Source organism: Cicer arietinum, chromosome 8, assembly GCF_000331145.2.
Source record: "Cicer arietinum cultivar CDC Frontier isolate Library 1 chromosome 8, Cicar.CDCFrontier_v2.0, whole genome shotgun sequence".
In the NCBI taxonomy this organism is placed as follows: Eukaryota; Viridiplantae; Streptophyta; class Magnoliopsida; order Fabales; family Fabaceae; genus Cicer; species Cicer arietinum.
Genome location: NC_021167.2, coordinates 3,498,919 through 3,513,710, shown reverse-complemented (window position 1 = coordinate 3,513,710; position 14,792 = coordinate 3,498,919). Strand labels below are relative to the sequence as shown.

The 14,792-nt window shown below is 30.7% G+C and overlaps 2 protein-coding genes across 3 annotated transcripts; both read right to left on the bottom strand.

The window, feature by feature from the left end:
* Nucleotides 1-457: 457 nt before the first annotated feature.
* Nucleotides 458-5,235, bottom strand: LOC101491100 (uncharacterized). 2 transcript variants are annotated; one of them, XM_004511777.4, is made up of 3 exons: nucleotides 4,908-5,235; nucleotides 3,481-3,989; nucleotides 458-1,672 (listed from the first exon to the last, which is right to left on the bottom strand). In XM_004511777.4, the coding sequence occupies exons 1-3, from the start codon at nucleotides 4,948-4,950 to the stop codon at nucleotides 815-817; spliced, it is 1,410 nt and encodes a 469-aa protein (XP_004511834.1). In that variant the 5' UTR covers nucleotides 4,951-5,235; the 3' UTR covers nucleotides 458-814. The 2 variants fall into 2 exon arrangements, with proteins under 2 accessions (XP_004511834.1, XP_004511833.1); XM_004511776.4 differs by having other exon boundaries at nucleotides 3,481-4,071; nucleotides 4,908-5,233.
* Nucleotides 5,236-8,009: 2,774 nt separating this feature from the next.
* Nucleotides 8,010-9,631, bottom strand: LOC101500495 (uncharacterized). Its single transcript, XM_012719038.3, has 5 exons — nucleotides 9,586-9,631; nucleotides 9,431-9,502; nucleotides 9,066-9,216; nucleotides 8,805-8,972; nucleotides 8,010-8,684 (listed from the first exon to the last, which is right to left on the bottom strand). Exons 1-5 carry the CDS (start codon nucleotides 9,615-9,617, stop codon nucleotides 8,325-8,327), a joined length of 783 nt encoding a protein of 260 aa, XP_012574492.1. The 5' UTR covers nucleotides 9,618-9,631; the 3' UTR covers nucleotides 8,010-8,324.
* Between the last annotated feature and the right edge of the window lie 5,161 nt (nucleotides 9,632-14,792).

Sequence of the window (14,792 nt, the reverse complement as noted above, 5' to 3'; positions counted from 1 at the left end):
TTTTAGTGGATTTTTTAGAGTAGTTTAACAGATAGCGGATAGAAAAAATAGGACTTAGATCCTATGCCTCAGCTGTGAGTACCGTTAAATATAGGGAGGAGTCAAATCTTTAAGGGCCCGTATTTGCTGTAGCAGTATGTCTCATTTTCTTTGAAAACCTTAAAAATCATATCTTCACCCTTCATTCTGTAAAGTGCATCTGAAGGAAACCAAATCTGTTAGGTTTATATACCTTATGAAGAGCTTTTCTTTTTTTCTCTTTTCAAAATAAAAGCTGTCTATATGTTAGCTTTGAACTTATTTGATCCAAATTGAAAAGGTTCTTAGGCAGCGTTTGGTTAACAAGTTAGGACAAGGAAAAAAAGCATGAGTTTCATTTGATGTTAAGAGTCTATTAAAGTAGGGTAAAACAAGACAAAAGGTAAATCTGAAAATTCCAGATTGGTGTAGCCAGTGGTAACCAAAGAAACAGAAAAAAAATCAACATAAAGTACACACATGAAAGAATCATTTACATAACTAATTTTACACACATGTCGCGGCACAACAGATCAACAATGCTGGATTATTAACAAAACTCCAATGATCACATGGATAATCTTTCTTGACATACATCCTCTCCCTCAAATTACCCTAAAATATTAAGAGATGTCAACCGTCAAAACCGCTGAACGTTATTGAGACTTTGTGTTTCTATATCCGTTTATGAGTAGTGTGCGAACCATCGAACAACCGTGCTTAAAACGCAACATGGTTTAGTATCTACCCAATTGTTTTTGTATATGGTGTCCATGAATGTACAAAAGACAACAACCTATATTATTTCAAAGGGGTTCCAGCCTTGAGGCAACCTCCATTTTCTGTGCCAATAGATAGAAACTCTTGACCACCATGGGAATCCAAAACTATACTGTAAAGGCTCATCAGCAGGTCCTGCCACTATCAAAGGCAACCATACGTATCTCGAGTCCTTTAAATCGGCTGGATTCCATCGATCTGCCATGAAGATGAACATTCCTGGAAACCCGGTTATAGGAAGCACAAAAGTGCTTTGAGCAAAGAAAGTGGTGAGTCTAAACATCTTGTTTCCTCCCATGCAAGGATTTCCCATTGTTTCCCAAGGCCCCATGATTGACTCTGCCGCGTGAGCCAATGCCTCGTTTGGGGCCCACCCCGTACAGCCTGATGTGATCATGTAATATGTACCTTGATGCTTGAATAGAGCTGGTGCTTCTCTGTGCTGTCCAACAAGAATCTTTCTCAAGACGGATGTTACGTTGAGATAATCTTCAGTAAGTGGTCCGATGTGAAGTTCACTGTTGTCTTCTGAGGAGTAAATTAGATATGCGACGCCATCATCGTCTTTGAAAACTGTCATATCCCTGCTTTCATATCCATGGGGCCTTTGGCTACCGAGATAATCAAAAGGACCGTCGGGTGTGTCACTTATTGCTACGCCAACAGACGCTTTGGTATAGTTAGCATCATCAATATGCATCCACATCACATACTTTTCAGTCTTCTCATTGTAAATCACTTTTGGCCTCTCAAGCACGTTAGACTTGTGCAGATCATGGGTTTCATTTGTTTCCTCTGCTGCCAATACAATCCCTTCGTGTTTCCAGGTCCACAAATCCTTAGAAGAATAACAACCAACTCCAATAATGTCCACCTTGTGGATAAAGAGAAAATCATTAGTCTGGGAACAAGGTTATGCATCAAAGTGAATATGCAAGGTTGGTTGAAAACAAATAATGAAACAGATTTCTTTTGTAGCTATTGGATATTGAGATAATAACAGTTATTCCAAATTAACATGTACAAAATCACTACTTAACCACAAGAGTATGGAAAATAGTTATTCCAAATTATACAGGTGAACGAAAGAGCATAATTATTTAAGGAGAAACTAGTTTACTTCATGTTCGTAAAGTAGACGAAGCAAAAGAAAAAGCACACAAAACAATAAAACAACTATTGGTGCTAAGAATAGCACTCATATTGATATCTACTTAGGCACGGAATAAAAAATATTCTACACACAAACTCATTAGCATACAATCTTTAATCTTGCTAAAAGAAAGATGTAGTAAGGAATGAAAAAGATAGGATCGCCCAAGTTATTTGGATACAGATACAAAACTTTTTCCTCGGTGACGGTGGACCACTCACTCCCTAGTGGACTAGTTAGTTGACAAGATGTACAGGTCAATTAGCATGGCAAATTTTGGGGGGAAAATTTGAGTTGTGCAATCACTTAAATATTGCCACCTAGATGAGGTAATGGAACACCATATGGAATGTAAGAAAATCCAGCACCTTTCCCTTTCTTTGTTATGAACATACAGCCATGTAAATTTCTCACATGTCTAAGAATTCAACAATAAGCAATGTAGGCAAAACATTTTTATAGGATTATCAAATTGTAAATATGCTTAGGTCTCATGGAAATAAGAACTTCTTGTTCAGCAATAAGAACTTATAATCAATCAGATTTCCAAGAGCCTTTGAACAAATAGCCAATGGGTTTCTGAGCCTTGGATGGGTGTAATAGGCTTTGAACCTACACAATGTTTCATCTTCCTGGATAGTTATTGTAAAAAAAATTATTTTTGTACTTTATTTTGCAAAGTGTGCACCTTAAGTGATCCAAATCAGCTATGTTCATATATCTTAAAATGAATTATTTTATATTTTCCTTTTTCAAACTAAAAGTTGTCTATATGTTAATATTTGCATTTGATCTAAATTGAAAAGACATTTAGGTAGAGATTGGTTATAGGATTAGTGTATATTAAAAGTAGAAAGGTAAAAAAATAAAAAATAAAATATAATATCCCGTTTAGTTCTATCATGTCCAAACGCTACCTTAACTTTGCTACTATCTTCACCAGTTGAATAGAAAGATAATTGTATGTTCCCTTTTCATAGACTAACAAGACAATGAAAATTCTTTCCAACTTTAGCATATCAAGAACAAAATGAGACCTTTCAAACATATACCATTTCTAGTTAAAGCTCTCTCATCTCAGGAAGCTGCATGAAAAAGGAAATTATTTCTCCACAATAAGCTAAATTATAAACACATCAAAAACTTTTCCAACCTTAAAGAGACAGAATTTTTTAAAAATAGACATGAAGCACACAACACCTTAAACAATAATGAAAGACAAAGTAAATGCATGACTAAGTACACAACTAGAAGCAAAGAAGGACTGACGCAGATATGAGAGTCAAACATGCATCTCTAATCAAGTGAATTTTTGCTTGCATGGAGGTATTATTGTTTTTCCTTTTCAAAATAATCAAAAGATGCAACTTTGTCGACACTTCACCAGCATAAAAAGATGATAGCTAGCCACTTCAACAACCATTAACATTCTCTAAAAGTAAAAATTAAAGCTACATAAAGCACTCTAGTCATAAGGGAAACAGTTACTTGCAAAGAAAACAAGAGTTCGCTAAAAAAAATAGAATTACCCGAGCGGCTCCTTTCTTGTGGGCATGATAAGTAGGCCCTTCTTTATACTCACCGTACCAATAGTATGTCCTTGAACTTTTATCATACAGAATGCCTCCTCCATGGGCTTGAATAGGATGTCCATCGGTATCCAACCACATTCTCCCTGGGTAATAGTAATACTTGTCATTCTCGGTAGGCTGAGTTGGACCTATAGCTCTTTTATGACCAGGAAAAAAGACGTGTCTCAGTTGGGAATTTTCATCCAAAAATTCATCGATCAGTGTAGTTGTCCGTTTAGGTCTGCGCTTTACTGCCCGAGGGGACCTCTTTCCCCTCGGTGGTGGAATATGAATGCTTTCCTCTTCTACTTCTTGAAGTTCACGAAATTGGGGATGATGATGAATCGCTCGCAACTGAGGCTCTCCACCGTGTCTGTTGTCTGTGTGATGAATATAGGAATATACTTGAAGCAAAAGAAGACACCCTAACAAGCTCAATACCAAAACAGAAATAGAACATCTGCTCCCTGCATCGCAACGTAAAGTTGTTGGTTTCTTGTATTTGTTCCTGATCCTCATTTTCTCTTCCTTTCTATCTTCTAGAAAACGCTGCAAATTACAAAATGCAACCTATGGAAACTTGACAATGTGACCAAATAGAAGTCACAAACATCTAACCAACAGGGTAGAGAATTTCATCACTCAATTACGATAAATCCAGTTATATAAAATTGCAAATGACAACAATGAAGTATTGCCTAATTGGTTGTGTCCCCTCTTCAGTTTCATAAATTTTACATGATTAGTTACAAAACCATCAATTCATCATTTGAATCTTCCGCGTGATAAAGTGTGTTTGGTTCTGCAGGAACAAAAATTGGTTTTGATGAACTGATTTTAGTTAAAAATGAGTTGAATATTAAAGATGTAAAATTAGTTACAAGTTAATTATTCTAGTCAGGCGTTAGTTACAAGTTAGTTGCTCTATTTAGCAACTAGTTCTAATTTTACATCTCTAATATCGGATACAAAGTGATTTATCTTTGAATAAATTTCTGTAAAACAATAAATTTGAGTCTAAAATCACATTTGAAATCAAAAACTACAAATTCTAGTTTCAAATTAAAATCAATTATAGGAAAAGTAATCAATTCCACATGATATCACCTAAACATGTCAAACTCAATTTTTACATGTCCATAATCACTTTTGCCTCTCCAAAGCGAAACAAAACACACACAAACAAGACAGTATACTGAGCTGTTGCACAGTAACAGACATGAGAGGAAATCAGAGGACAACCTTACAAATCAGATCCATTAGACAATCACACAATTTACACAGTTCACAACCAACAATTAACAATGGATGAAGTTGTCAAAAAAGGAAAGAAAATAAACCCTAACAGAAGCATGATTAAAGCTAAGTGAAAGAATCTTACTCACCTGGTACCACCCGAACTAAGGAATGAACATAATTCCCCGACATGCGGTTTTACAATGCTACTGACAACCACAACCACCGAACTAAGCCTAGTACAAATAAGATGTTACGGACACGGAGAGGGAGAGAGGGAGAGAGAGAGAGAAGAGAGATAAAGAACATAATAAAATGATGATGTTGGGTACTGTTGTGGGTAGTTAAGTTCCGGTGCCGTTTGGATCTGGAACTGAGTGTGGTGGTGACATTGATTTGCAACCAAAGTTGTTTTTACTTTTTTACTGTGAGGTTGCTTTATTAGATATCGACCATAGGGACAGTTCTAGAACTTCCATTTAACCAAATAAGTAAAGTATAAATAAATAAATACCAGCATTGACTATTAATTCCAATTCATTGTGTTCTGTACTTTTTTCCTTTATTTCTTTCTTACTTTGGTTAGTTCATGTGTTTACTTATTTCAGATAGATATTAAACCGCTCCTAGTGCCACATTATCGGGGTGGGGTGATCTATACCTATGGTAATTCGAGATAGGTAATTTGGATCTATACCTTATTTTTAAATTTATATTAATAAAATGTTTAATTTTTTCAGACTTTAACATAGTAGTAAAGAAAAAAAAAAGTTGAAATAGTAGTTTGTAGCATTTTGATGATGTGACATTCTGCACACATGTTTATTTTTTTATATTTTGATAAAATAAATAAAAAATAATATTTAAGATATTAATTATTAATTAATAATAATATAAAATTAATTAAAATTAATAAAAAATTAATTAAATAGTGTTCACTTGTTAATTATTTATATTTTTTGAAATCTTACGAATTAATTATCAATTCTCTCATATTTTGTATCAATTTCTCTTTATTTTACAGCTAAATTTATTTATTAAAATATAAATTAACATATAAATTGTTGTTTAAACTTTAAATATTATAGCTGTTCAAAATTTTAGTACGTTCACATTCTTATTCTTTTCTTTGATCTTGGTATACTCGAATTATCTTTTTTTCCAAAAAAAAAAAAAAAATACAACAACTATGTTCAATCTGTAATTTTCTTTTTCATTTTTTACTCATTTTCATTAATATATTATTATTAATAATTTTACTTATTTATTTTTTACTTTTTGTTTATTTTATCAATTAATACAAAACAAATAATAATGTGTAGAAGGTCGTGTTCCAATATGATCAACCACTACCTCATTTTTTTTTCTTCACATTATTGCATCCTATACTTTTTCAAGGTAAAAAAAATGATGTTTTTTGTTTTTTTTTTAAAAAGAGATATAAAGAAAAAATATAATTTTTATGTGAAAAATAGTTTATATTTTTTTTAACTTCTCATTAAATAATAAATGTCATTGAAAAAAGAAAAAATAACTACAGTAACTAAGAGATAAAAAAAAAAGAGAGGATTGAAGAAAAATATTATAAAAAAAAATGCATTAATGTAATGGGGATTTTTATAGTATATTTAAAAATTGATTTGTTTTGATATTATCAAATTAAACCAGTAATAGTTTAATATCATGTCATATATGAAATTTTTTGTTATAATTTTAATTAAAATTTTAATTTTAATTATAAAAATAGTTTATTTAATTATTATGATCAAAATTAAACAGATAAATATAACAAAGTCTTAATTTATTCAACTTTAATAAATACTATATTAATATCCACATGAACATATGAACATATTAGAGAAAATTATTAATCAAAATATTAATGATATAGACACGTTAATTTTTCAGATAGTGTCATAAAAGTTGTCAAAGATAAATTAATACACACATAAGGACCTCTCTTAATGCTAGTAGTAATATGGTAAGTAATGCTAGATTTCTACGCTTGTTTTTGTACAATATAAAACTAAGACAATATATTTATAAGACTTAATTTCATTGACAAATAATAATATTATTTACTCAAATATTATATCATAAATTTAAACGTGATATTTTATAACTACGTATAATTATTTTATTTTCAGATATAAATAAAACTAGGACAATATATTGTAGAAAGAAAAAAAAAATGAAAGAAAACTAGATAGTATACGACACCTCAACATATATTCCAATACACTTCATTCAATACAAATTTGTGACAAGCGGTGACAATGATGGATGATCTAACATATTTTTCAAAAAATATTAGTGTTCAAAATAAGATTAAAAACCCATTTATGAAGTAGACTACTGTATTTTCTTAGGCAAATTTTAATATTCTTAATTCTTGAATTCTAATTATTTTTAATTAAATATAAAAATATTATCTTGGGAGTGTATTCAACAATTTATTGAAATTTCGAACATTGTTTTTTATCAATACAAAATTTTATACTTTTTAATTCATTAACACACGTTTTCTAGAGCACTTCTTAATAATATTCATGTTGTTAATAATTCATAATTATCATTATGTAACTAATGAGACTCCAATACATAGTCAATGACAATTAATTATATGAAGATTTTTTTTTATTGTAGTTGATGATATTATGATTATAATCGAACGAACTAATTAATATATATATATATATATATATATCATATTTATATTTTATAATAATATTTTTCTCTTATAGTATTTTTTATATGAAATTAATTGATATATATTATCATTATAAAATATTTTACATTATTGATAAATCACAATCACTCAAATGTATGAATTTAAACGTAATTATAATTAAAGTCAAATATTTTTTAATGATTTGATTATTATAATAATTGATGGTGTAAAAAAAATTACTCTTACTTTTGTCTATAGATGAAAAATTATCTCAACAAACTTATATACAACTGTGAAATATTATATTTAAATTTAAAACACAATTTAACAATTTTGACGTTTGTTAATTAAATTAAAATGACAAAAAAATATACTCTAATGTATATAAATTAAATATTTTATGCAATGTAATCAATTATATTTACTTTTAAAAAATTTAGATGATGCACTAATTAATGATATCGTATTTATATACTTTTTTATTCTAATATCATATTTGGTTACTTAACGGGCACCACAGTCTACATGCAGTTGTTGTGTAATGAAAATCTCTTAGATAATAATAAATATAATATAGCAATGATGTGATAAAAAAATATATTAAAATTATGTAAAAAATATGTCTATTGTATATATTTTGAATTGATATCACTTATCCCAAGAGTGCCGTCCACCCACAAAGACGCACATGTAGTGATATTTAGTTATTGACACTTAAAAACAAATTATTCGGAAACTTTTACATTATTCTCCAATCAATTGTCTTACGACTTGTATGGAGTGTTATTTTCCTATTATTTGTTACACCGGATAATTGGAAAAACTAACTAATTACAATCGCTATATACCTTTAATTTTGTACCATTAAATTTCTATACAAAATAAATAAAATTTTCTATCTAGATGTGGGAGTCTTAAAACATGCTGAAAGGGGTTTTTCAGTGCATCGAAGAGCCTCTGCCACCCATGTGATTACCAAGACAACCATAATAATGGAAAGAGACATTATAGATGCCCACAACAATTTAGTTGAAATTCTTATTGGTTTGCATTGATGCAACACAATTTCTTCAGCTTTGTTCTTCACTATTGTGCATTTTGTTAGTCTTTGCAAATCGGGATAAATATCAAGCATATCTTGGATTGATCTACTATATGCATGAGCCATGTTGTACGAAGCAAATGGAAGAAATTTCCCATTTTTTCTGCATTCCTCTATTGTGTCCTCTCCGCGACATGTGAATCTAACAAGAGCCTATAATCAAACGCATTTTATTAATTAATTAATATCTCTTCAACTTTTCTCGAATCAGATTAATATAATCAAACGCATTTTATTAACAAATATTATAGGTTTAATTTAGTGGAGACTTACTTTTGGTAAATCGCCAATCCGTATGGCATCATGAGGACAATTCTGTGAAACATAGGTGTAATTTGGTGCTCCTGAGAAAGGGTCACAAATTTTCCTTAGTCCTATTAATTCTCCATTTCCTTCGCCAATTCCTAGGAGCCGATACATTACTGACACATTAGAATTCAACTGAGACACAAACAAACCATAATATATCAGAAATAATCAAACTGAATTAGTTACACAACAAACATTTGAGTGAATGACATTAAAATTTTGTACCTCAACTATGAAACTGTGGATGGTGCTGCCTATTTCAGCTATCAATTTCCCAGAGAATGAATCATTAATGCATGGTAACATCGAACCCAAACTACTGTTCTGTGGACTTCTCACAAATTCCTCAAAGGCAGAACATGCATCATCTGCAAAACTGCATCCACGGTGAAAATAGAGTTTAATGACTTCAATCATAGTTGCTATAATTCAAACAAAAAATGTTTAATGTGCATCCACTTTTTAATACACATATGACACATTTAATCGCGTACAATAATGTGGTTAATTCAGTTGACTAAATGATTAATTTATATCGCATTGAAAATTTTGGTTAATCGTGTAGTTGAACGAACAGTTGGTTTACTCACGTGTGAAGGAAATAATCAAAACCGGTTAAGAACCAGCACACACTTGTTAGGATCCAAAGGCATAGAATTAAGCTGAAATGAAATCAATGTAAAATATAAGTTATAGCAAAATACTTAGGCAGAAGAAAAAACTTTGATAATATTCACTATCTTACATTATAAATCCTGGACGCCAATACAGTAGCATTAGAACTGAATCAAAAACAGCAAATTTCATGTGTCCAAAGTGTCAGTTTAATGGTAAGAGATTGATATTATAATTTCAACAAAAGTTTATTTGTCATTAGTTTTTATAAATAAAAAAGATCACGTATATGCTCACAAAAGACCGTATATATTAAAATTTGTTTTAAACTTCATTGAATATTGAAGATTATTGGACCGACTTTAGCGGTCGCACTTATCTTCATTTTACTACGACATAAAGATTTGCAGTGACACCGCAATTTAAAATCATGTTTCAAATAATTCAATGCACGGCAAAATGTAGTGTAGGAAAATTGGGAGTTACATGGCAAGAGAGGTTAGCAAGAGAAGAAGGAACAAAATGTGGAGATAGTAATGATCCAAGCATGGTAACGAGGGAGAGCCACCACTTAGACATTTCACAATCATGAAAATACCCAAGACAACTCCACATAACAACCAAACTCCAGCAAATGCATATCCATGAACTCCTGTAAATGCCGCAGACTGAAAAGGATCAGAAAGCAATTCTTAAAATCAATCTCAATCTCTCAATCCTATACTACATGCCCTCACAAAATTGTTGTTAATTAATTGTCCTGTTTAATTAATTGATCCAATCCATTCCATTTTTAATCATCCAAAATTTCACAGTTATTCCTTATTAACAGATTGTATCGCATTTTATATAAAACCTACGACTCTTTTGCAATTGTAATTAATACAATATAACTTGTGCTACACTCCGATATTTTGAGATTTACAACACTCACACATACTTGGAATCAATAACTTGTGCTACACTCAGATGGTGAGATGATTTATGTTTAAAACTTGCCAAGTGCAAAGAAAATATAAATGACATAATTTAATCAATAGATAATTGAAAAATGTGCTGAAATTGGAAAGTGACTCACAGCTAGGTAATGTTTGTTTCGAACATCGAATTCTCCATTGTAGTCTTTGAAATGTCGTAAAGGATCAGGTCTCTTGAAACTCCTTCCATGAACAGAGGACTCTGAAGCTGAGGCTAACAATTTGTGTTGAAACGATGGAACTGAAATCAAGAACAAAAGAAATAAAAGAAATAACAAGCGGTAATTGGTTGAATTGAGCATGACAGAGTATGTTTTGTGGTTTTTGAGGAAAGGAAAAAAGACAACATTTGGTGTTGTCTGAAAATGGTGACAACTTTTAGAGGGAGGGAATTTACGTGTAACTCACTAAGCAAGGTAAGAATAGCTTGTGGCATGGTTTTGTTAGTTAATGTCAAGGAAGGACAAATGGTAATGTTGAGAGATGGAAGTAACGAATCAGAAGCCGAAATTGTTGGTTCGTCTAATCCTAGGAATTGACCCCTTTTATAATTTTTTAATTTCATGTTTTTATATCCGTGTCTTTCTTCTTAAGATTTATATATATGCTTCGCGCTTTTTTCTTCCCACCTTCTGCTACTGCTACGTTCACTCGTCTTGTTTTTATTTAACCTTTGTCTTTTTAGTTTCGAACTTGAAAAAATAAGTATGGAATGAAGAAAAAAAAGTGACTATTTGCCTATCCTATTACTTGGATATCTTATCCAACACTCAATCATTTAAAATAAGTTATTTTTTAAATAATTTAAAATTTGTATTTATTTTAACTTAGGAGTATAAGTAGCCAACTTTTTTTCATGAGTAGAATATTAATTCTAAAAAGAAAATGAAAATCCTATTATACATGAGTTTTGTCTGAATATAATAACCAACCATGAATCATTTTATATTTAATTATTTATAAATGATATAAATTTTAAATTTAATTTTGTATATGTTTTTCTTTTGAGGTAGCATGAGATAGAGTTGTCAACATGCCTACTCGAACTATTTAGTGCTACTCTAGTTTCGTTTTAGGCCTCACTAGCTCATGTTTAAAAGTCGTGTTATAATATGAGCGTCAAAAACACTATCTTAGTCGACTCTATATTGATTATGGGTTTGACAGATCAACACACCATATAATTTTTAAGAAAAAAAAATTAAATATTTATTTATTTGTCTTTTTTTTTTTCTTTTGTACAATTGGAGGGCTAAGCCAAGGATTAAAGAAAAATTAGGAAATTCTAAACGAACAGTCTTAGACATGCAAACTCTAGATAAAGTCATAAAAAAGAAGGTCTTGCTGCTACATGGGAGTAGACCCTAAGACCAACCTATTCAAGAATTTTGAGTAAAACTAAAATTTGCTAACCGATCGACGCTTCTATTACGCTCGTACCAAATATGGGTAATTTGAATTTGTCATTCCTTGCGGAAAAGGTGATCGACACTTCTACCTCAAAGTTAAATCCATTCTCAAATACATGTCTATCATCTCTACACAGAGAGCATCACAAGTCTCAATCCTCATAGAATAACTAATAAGTTAATTTGACGTAACTATAATCTCTAAAAATAATAATTTTACTACATGAATTTTTCTAGAGACTCGTAATTATAATTTTATACGTGAAATTTCCATTTTCCACTACTTCATTTTTGTATTTCAAAAACTTGTGTTGTGTTCAAAATTGATTGAAACCAATTATACTTAAAACTTTATTGGATGTCATGACTTTATTTCTCAACTAAATTAGTTTTTCCACAACAAAATGTTTATGTATTACTATTTGGTGATTAATTTTTTAATCGTTTTACTCAACTAATTTATTTTTCTCATCAATTAACTATACTTGTTGAATAATTTTTTTCCAAAAAAATATTTATGTATAACTATTTGATGAATTGTCTTAGGATCAACTCAGTCTTATCTTTATATTGTTTCGTCTTTATTGACCATGTACCTCATCAGATTTGATCGGGTTAATGGTCGAGCTCAGGTCTAAAAAATTAACTAGATCTAAAGTTAGAATCAGAAGAAAAAAAAAACATACACATAGTTGTTGAATTCATCAATCTTATTGATCTCATAATAAATATTCCACATCAAATTAATCAAATGCATTATTTATCCTTTCCACCTACCATGTCGCTGATAGAAAACACAACAACATTCATGGTTTCATATCATACCCATGAATAGTCTCCATCTTTACAAAACAAGATTTATGATTTTTTTTTAAAACTCATTGAGTTTTCTTTTATTTAAAATTATAAATATGTACCTATATGTTCATTTCCATGTGTTATGTGAAAGAACACATGGTCTAGGTTATTAAAATCTACTAGGTCTTGTAATGGCGGCTAACCTAGTATTTGAGACAACGTGTACAAGTTTGTCTATCATTTTCTTGCCTTTTAGTTTATACAATAGTCTTGTAATTCAGGCTAAGCCCATTTTCCTTGTCGATGTGTGACATTCATCGAATATTTTTGTATCTGCTTATGATTGAGATAGTATGGAATTTAGACACACATGTATCATATTCTTGTCTCACAAGATTGACAAAAGATAGACCTTTATGAGCCTATTTAGTCGACTATGCTTCTTGATGGTTAATGTAACATCTCTATCATGTGTTCTGGACAGGTGTAGGTCCTATCCACCTCGTTGAGTAGGTCAATCCAGTGTTCAATAGATTGATACCGAACACAACATTCGAATTTCAAGGTTGAAAGGCACAGACTCTTGGGACTGACCAAGTGCACCAAATAGATTGGTATTAAACACAACTCCAAACGTCAAGGTTCATGGGCACATTCATTTAAGATTGACCGAAAAGATTGGTATCAAACAAGGAAGTGTTTAAAATTCTTATTTGGGTTTGTTGTATTATTAGAAAATCATGGTGGAATCGGTAAAGTTGTGGTAGAGAGTCACTGAGCAGGTTAAATCTGAGAAAATAAATTGTCTTAACCTTATATATTATATAAGATAATTGATTCAAGAATGAGTTTTGAGAAGGAAAAAAAATGATCATTTGGCTATTACATTGTTGAACACAATTTTGTTGGGGGTGTTTATGTGTGTATGGGGAAAAGAGAAAATTTATATGTAGTGGGATACTCAAAATGTTGTAGGAGGGAAGGAGTGCTAAAGGAGGAGGTCATGGATAAATGGTTAGAACGAAAAATGAGGACGTAGAAGAGGTGTTAAAATGGATTATTCAATTCATTTAAGGTCGATCAGATTACGATAATTGAATTAAAAAAATTTATTTAAAAATGAGTCTAAAAAACTACTAACTGAACTTGACATTAAACAAATTGAACGTTTTCAGACTATCATATCATTTAATTATTTTTAAATTTTATATAGTTAAATATTGTAATTTTTATTTTTATAAAATTGTTTAAATTTTAATATATTATGATTTCTTTTTAAAATACTATTAACATTCTTTTAAATATAATAAAAGTTGTTAACATTTTAAATAATTTATTTTTTGTTATATTTAAATATTTTACATAATTTATATATATATATATATATATATATATATATATATCTATATATCTATATATATTTTGTTTTTCCATGTTATGGTAATCCAACTGTTTCAACTTGGTACATGTAAGAATTTTTTATGGGTGAGCTAAAAATTCTTATTATAATTTAATTTAAAATTTAAAGCCTAAATTTGATGTTTTATCATACTTTTTGTACCGAAATACATGGACTGACATATTTTTATGGCTTAGACGTGGATGAGAGGGAAAGGAAAGTGGGAGATTTTGTTTGATTTAGTGTGGATTGACATACAATTGGATCTGATAAAACTTTAATATCTCATGGCTATAAAATAATATGCACCATGGACCACCTATGACACCTGCTCACGCTAGAGTTCACCAATAATTTGATTTATCAAGTTTCGGCCATTAACCAGCTCACACTTGGCATGCCTCCAACTGCCTTTGATTGGTTATGATTATAATTTGATAACTTTAGCTATTCAAAAAGTTTCTTTGTCGGATACGTCTTCACTTGCCCGCACCTACACGCTCTTCATCCATTGGTTCGTGTTATCCACGCGCAGTAACCAAGCGTGGTAAAATATGTCCCCATGTTTGGATCCGTCCAGTTTTCGCCATTCGTGGCAAAGCACCACTGGTCCTCTAAATAAAGATAACGAGAAGCAGTATGGTTTCGTGTTTGCGGGTCCCACCACAGCTAACGGACATGATGTAATAGATTATCTACAACCGTCCGATCTAAGTAGAGTCCAAAACCTAATAATAATAATAATAATAATTTT

Excerpts from the sequence above, each read along its gene's own strand:
- LOC101491100 (XM_004511776.4), bottom strand. The coding sequence starts at position 4,041 with ATGAGGATCAGGAACAAATACAAGAAACCAACAACTTTACGTTGCGAT. Across the intron at positions 1,673-3,480 it reads ACAAGAAAGGAGCCGCTCGG|GTGGACATTATTGGAGTTGG; the intron begins GTAATTCTATTT and ends TTTATCCACAAG.
- LOC101500495 (XM_012719038.3), bottom strand. The coding sequence starts at position 9,617 with ATGCTACTGTATTGGCGTCCAGGATTTATAAT. Across the intron at positions 8,973-9,065 it reads TCCACAGTTTCATAGTTGAG|TTGAATTCTAATGTGTCAGT; the intron begins GTACAAAATTTT and ends TTTGTGTCTCAG. Across the intron at positions 8,685-8,804 it reads GGATTGGCGATTTACCAAAA|GCTCTTGTTAGATTCACATG; the intron begins GTAAGTCTCCAC and ends GTTTGATTATAG.